The 5,175-nt window shown below is 39.2% G+C and overlaps 1 protein-coding gene across 1 annotated transcript; it reads left to right on the top strand.

Annotated features, from left to right (window-relative positions):
* Positions 1-3,708: 3,708 nt before the first annotated feature.
* On the top strand, positions 3,709-4,701 carry LOC143793412 (vomeronasal type-2 receptor 26-like). The gene has a single exon (XM_077280363.1). It carries the CDS (start codon positions 3,718-3,720, stop codon positions 4,609-4,611), a length of 894 nt encoding a protein of 297 aa, XP_077136478.1. The 5' UTR covers positions 3,709-3,717; the 3' UTR covers positions 4,612-4,701.
* Positions 4,702-5,175: the final 474 nt, after the last annotated feature.

Here is a 5,175-nt window from a genome sequence, read left to right on the forward strand (position 1 = left end):
ACTCGGGACAAATTGGACAACAACTTTTGAGGTCCAAGTTCTCTTGTTATCCTTGGTAAAATAAAAATTTGGGGGCTAAAAACCAATTTTTGTGGGAAAAAAAGGATTTTTTATTTTCACGGCTCTGCGTTGTAAACTGTAGTGAAACACTTGGGGGTTCAAAGGTCTCACAACACATTAAGATAAGTTCCTTGGGAGGCCTAGTTTCCAATATGGGGTCACTTGTTTCTACTGTTTGGGTACATCAGGGGCTCTGCAAATGCAACATGACGCCTGCAGACCAATCCATCTAAGTCTGCATTCCAAATGGCGCTCCTTCCCTTCCAAGCTCTGCCATGCACCCAAACAGTGGTTCTCCCCCACATATTGGGTATCAGCGTACTCAGGACAAATTGGACAACAACTTTTGGGGTCCAATTTATCCTGTTACCCTTGTGAAAATACAAAACTGGGGGCTAAAAAATAATTTTTGTGATAAAAAAGAATTTTTATTTTCATGGCTCTGTGTTATAAACTGTAGTGAAACACTTGGGGGATCAAAGCTCTCAAAACACATCTAGATAAGTTCCTTAGGGGGTCTACTTTCCAAAATGGTGTCACTTGTGGGGGGTTTTAATGTTTATGCACATCAGGGGCTCTCCAAACGCAATATGGCGTCCCATCTCAATTCCAGTCAAATTTGCATTGAAAAGTCAAATGGTGCTCCTTCCCTTCCGAGCTCTGCCATGCGCCCAAACAATGGTTTACACCCACATATGGAGTATCAGCGTACTCAGGACAAATTGTACAACAACTTTTGGTGTCCATTTTCTCCTGTTACCTTTGGTAAAATAAAACAAATTGGAGCTGATATAAATTTTGTGTGAAAAAAAGTTAAATGTTCATTTTTATTTAAACATTCCAAAAATTCCTGTGAAACACCTGAAGGGTTACTAAACTTCTTGAATGTGGTTTTGAGCACCTTGAGGGGTGCTGTTTTTTAGAATGGTGTCACACTTGGGTATTTTCTATCATATAGACCCCTCAAAATGACTTCAAATGAGATGTGGTCCCTAAAAAAAATGGTGTTGTAAAAATGAGAAATTTCTGGTCAACTTTTAACCCTTATAACTACCTAACAAAAAAAAATTTTGGTTACAAAATTGTGCTGATGTAAAGTAGACATGTGGGAAATGTTACTTATTAAGTATTTGCATGACATATCTCTGTGATTGAAGGGCATCAAAATTAAAATTTGGAAAATTGCGAAATTTTCAAAATTTTTGCCAAATTTACGTTTTTTTTCACAAATAAACGCAAGTTATATCGAATAAATTTTACCACTATCATGAAGTACAATATTTCATGAGAAAACAGTGTCAGAATCGCCAAGATTCGTTGAAGCGTTCCAGAGTTATAACCTCATAAAGTGGTCAGAATTGTAAAAATTGGCCCGGTCATTAACGTGCAAACCACCCTCGGGGCTTAAGGGGTTAATGCCACCTGATGCCCCTCTAAAAATAGGCTTTGTGACTTTAAGAGTCCCTCCTTCAGAAAAGGAACGTGATGGGTCTGCTTATGTGTCACACACCACATGGCCAGCTAGCATTGTTAAATGTTACAATGACATTTCCCAGTGAATGCATTTGTATTGGTTGAAAGCAATGTTAAAGTTGAAAATGCATCAAAAACGCGGCGTGTGAACATAGCCCAAGTGGTGGAGGAACATTTTGGTCTGGAGTTAATTATTTTTACTTATATACAAGTCATTAACGTGGAAAGGATGTACCTTAACATATTTCTCAACAAAATCCATTTTGGTTTTGTTTTTGTATGTTTTTTGGTGCACCTGTAAAAATGGAGTGAAACTCTGACAACATTGCTTACAGCTGGGAGCTAGGAGTCAGAAATGCTTCCAGTGGCGATCCCCATGATGTCCCTGTGTCATTTGAGGAGTGTTTTCATCATTTTCAGACATTTTTAGACCATAAAAGGACCCCGGGGGGATCGCGGTAAAAATACTTGGGTTTCCCATAGACTTACATTGGGCTCATTGCTCGGGTCGAGTACCTGAGTATCCCAATCTGCTCGACCCAAGCAACCGAGCATTTTAGTACTCGTTCATCACCAGTCATCACTTAATTCTGTGAGCATGCAGCTTTTCTCTTCTTCTCTATTCATTGCATATTAGCATGCTATTGCAGAAACCCTAACTCCAATATTGTTTAGTTGTGCCCTCCATATTCAATTTTCTAAAAGGATATTCCAGGTTGGGACAATCAGGTCACCTGGCCACATACCTCAAAAGACTGTCGGCTTTCTAACCTTGGTGCCCGCCAAATGCGGGTTGCCACTGGTGGGTATAGCTGGCTCTGGAAGACCCCAAATTCGTAGCAGCTCGAATTCCAGCGTGCCATTGGAAGAGTGAGACTGTAATTTGCATCATCTTGAACATTTACTGGGACAGTTCTATATTTTATTGTCTGTTTGTGGACCAATAAACTATTACCACACTGTTTTACCCTCACCCTGTGTTATCTGAGTAGTATTCTGCCCATGAGAAAGGAGTGTGGACATTAAGAGGGATGAGCCCTGGTCCATGCAGTCTTTTTAAAGACATCTGAGCCAGCGGACGAGAGCACCCACTGACCCTCACGTCCTCACATCTACTGTAAGAAAAGTTGTTCCCAAATGCTTTTACACATGTAAAATAACAAACAGAGCTCATCTTCCTCAGGTCCAGCACAAAGTAGATGGCACAAATCACAGAGCTTTGTGTTTGGCTGCAGTGATGCTGGGCACGTAAGTAGGAACAAGTTATCTGTGTTTTGTCGCTGCTGCCAAAAATGTTTATCTTCATGAACAAACTAATGTCAATGTCTTTGTGATTCCATGACCTTATTTTGAGGGTGTGAAGGGTTGTGTGGTCTAAAAAAAAGTCTGTGTATTTTGTCCAGAAAAAAAAAATTACCAAAGGAGATGGCGACCCTGCATGCACAAACATGTAGCAGTAAAGTATGGTATTTCTTGTTTATACTGAGAGAGATATGACATGTGATGGGCGTTTAGTCATCCAATAAAACTTATTTGTATTTAACATTGATGGAAAGATAGATATTAGACAGATTCACAGACAGACAGATAGATAGATAATAAATAGATAATGGACAGATAGAAAATAGATAATAGATGATAGATATTAGATAATAGATAGATAAATAATGGATAATAGACAGACAGATAATAGACCGATAGATAATAGGCAGATAGATAGTTACTAGATAGATAATAGATAATTCATAGATAATAGATAGATGATAGATAGATAAAGCCAAAATATGGGAAGAAGCACTCCACAAATTATTTAAGGAGTAAGGTGGACTTGGGTCCACATGGTGTGGCGATGTTTTGGTTCCCAAAATCATCTATTATGCATGATAAAGGCTCTTGGGAGCCAAAACGTCACCACACCATGTGGACCCAATAAATTCCACCTTACTCTTTAAGTAATTTTTGTAGTGCTGCTTCCCATTTTTTGTCTTTATATATTAGACAAGTATACAGGTTGTTTGCCGGGAGATCTGGGCAGCCACCTATTTGGAAAGTGTGCTGTTCCATTTTTTCTAAAATAGATTATAGATAGATAAATAGATAGATATATAATAGATAGATAATAGTTATTCTTCCCACAATAAAAGTAATACGTTATGTAATGTTTCTACAGACAGCGAGATCTGCATGAAATGCCAAATTGACAAATGGCCAAATGAGAAGAGAGACCAGTGTCTGCCTAAAGTGATGGAGTTCATCTCTTACCAGAATGACACAATGGCTTCGGTATTTTCCTGTATCTCGGTCTTCGGATGTCTTGTGACCGGCTTCACATTTGGGATATTTATTTCCTACCGGGACACTCCTATTGTTAGAGCCAATAACCGGAACCTGAGTTACCTCCTCCTGGTCTCCATCTTTCTCAGCTTCCTCTCTGTGTTTTTGTTCCTCGGTCGTCCCAATTATGTAACTTGTAGATTACGTGAAACCAGTTTTGGATTTTTCTTCTCAGTAGCCGTCTCTTCACTTCTCGCCAAGACTGTCATGGTTTGTGTTGCTTTTAAGTCCACCAAGCCTGGAAGTGCCTGGAGAAAATGGCTGAATGTGAAACTGCCCTATACCATAGTGTTGTTGTGTTCATCCGTTCAGGTTGTAATCTGTGTTTTGTGGTTGACTATTTCTCCCCCATTCCAAGATCTGGACACTGAGACTTATCCTGGGATTCTCATCATTCAGTGTAATGAAGGCTCAGATATCTGGTTCTACTCCATGTTGGGTTATCTGGGGCTCCTGGCAGCTGTAAACTTTGTCCTGGCTTTCTTGGTGAGGACATTACCGGACAGTTTCAACGAGGCTAAGTACATCACCTTCAGCATGCTGGTGTTCCTCAGTGTCTGGATTTCCATGATCCCGGCTTATCTGAGCACCAGAGGGAAGAACATGGTGGCTGTGGAGATATTTGCAGTGATGGCTTCCAGTGGTGGACTTTTAGGTTGTGTGTTTTTCCCTAAATGTGTTATTATTTTGTTTAAATCTGGAATGAATAAAAAAACGGAGCTGCTCGGAAAAAGAAAGGAATGACCGCACAATATTAGGAACCACTGATAATAATGACTAATTCTGTACATTAGACCCATAGAAACCATTTTAAAGTAAGATGCAAGATTCTCTATCAACCTGTGTATGAAATAAACATATAAAAATGTCTTATCCCATTATCTCCAGTAATTGATGTATTTATCAGGACGTCTCATATTTGTATTAGAGTTTGGGAAATGTAGAAATTTCTCTGTGGTTTTGGTAAATGATCTGCTTAATCCTTAAAGAGAATATTGTAGCAGTTTCTCCATGTTAAACTGGACTCATCATGGAATAGCGGCTGCAGAGCTGAACACAACACAGCTTTTATCTTATAATTTCTTATCTCTATTGTGGAGGTATGAGTTTAGAATATAGGTTATAATTTATGAAGAGCACAAATGGGCATCACCAGAGAATATTACCTGGGAGCGTGCAGGAAAAAAAGGAACATGTCTCTAGAATGTTAAAAGAACATGCTTTCTCCTGTGAGCTGTAACTATGTAACTATGTAATGACAGATAGTCCTGCTGTCAACCCTGATCTCTGCCTAAAATCTACTGCAGA

Source organism: Ranitomeya variabilis, chromosome 1, assembly GCF_051348905.1.
Source record: "Ranitomeya variabilis isolate aRanVar5 chromosome 1, aRanVar5.hap1, whole genome shotgun sequence".
Lineage (NCBI taxonomy): Eukaryota > Metazoa > Chordata > Amphibia > Anura > Dendrobatidae > Ranitomeya > Ranitomeya variabilis.

Coding starts and splice junctions, on each gene's coding strand:
- LOC143793412 (XM_077280363.1), top strand. CDS start 3,718: ATGAAATGCCAAATTGACAAATGGCCAAATGAGAAGAGAGACCAGTGT.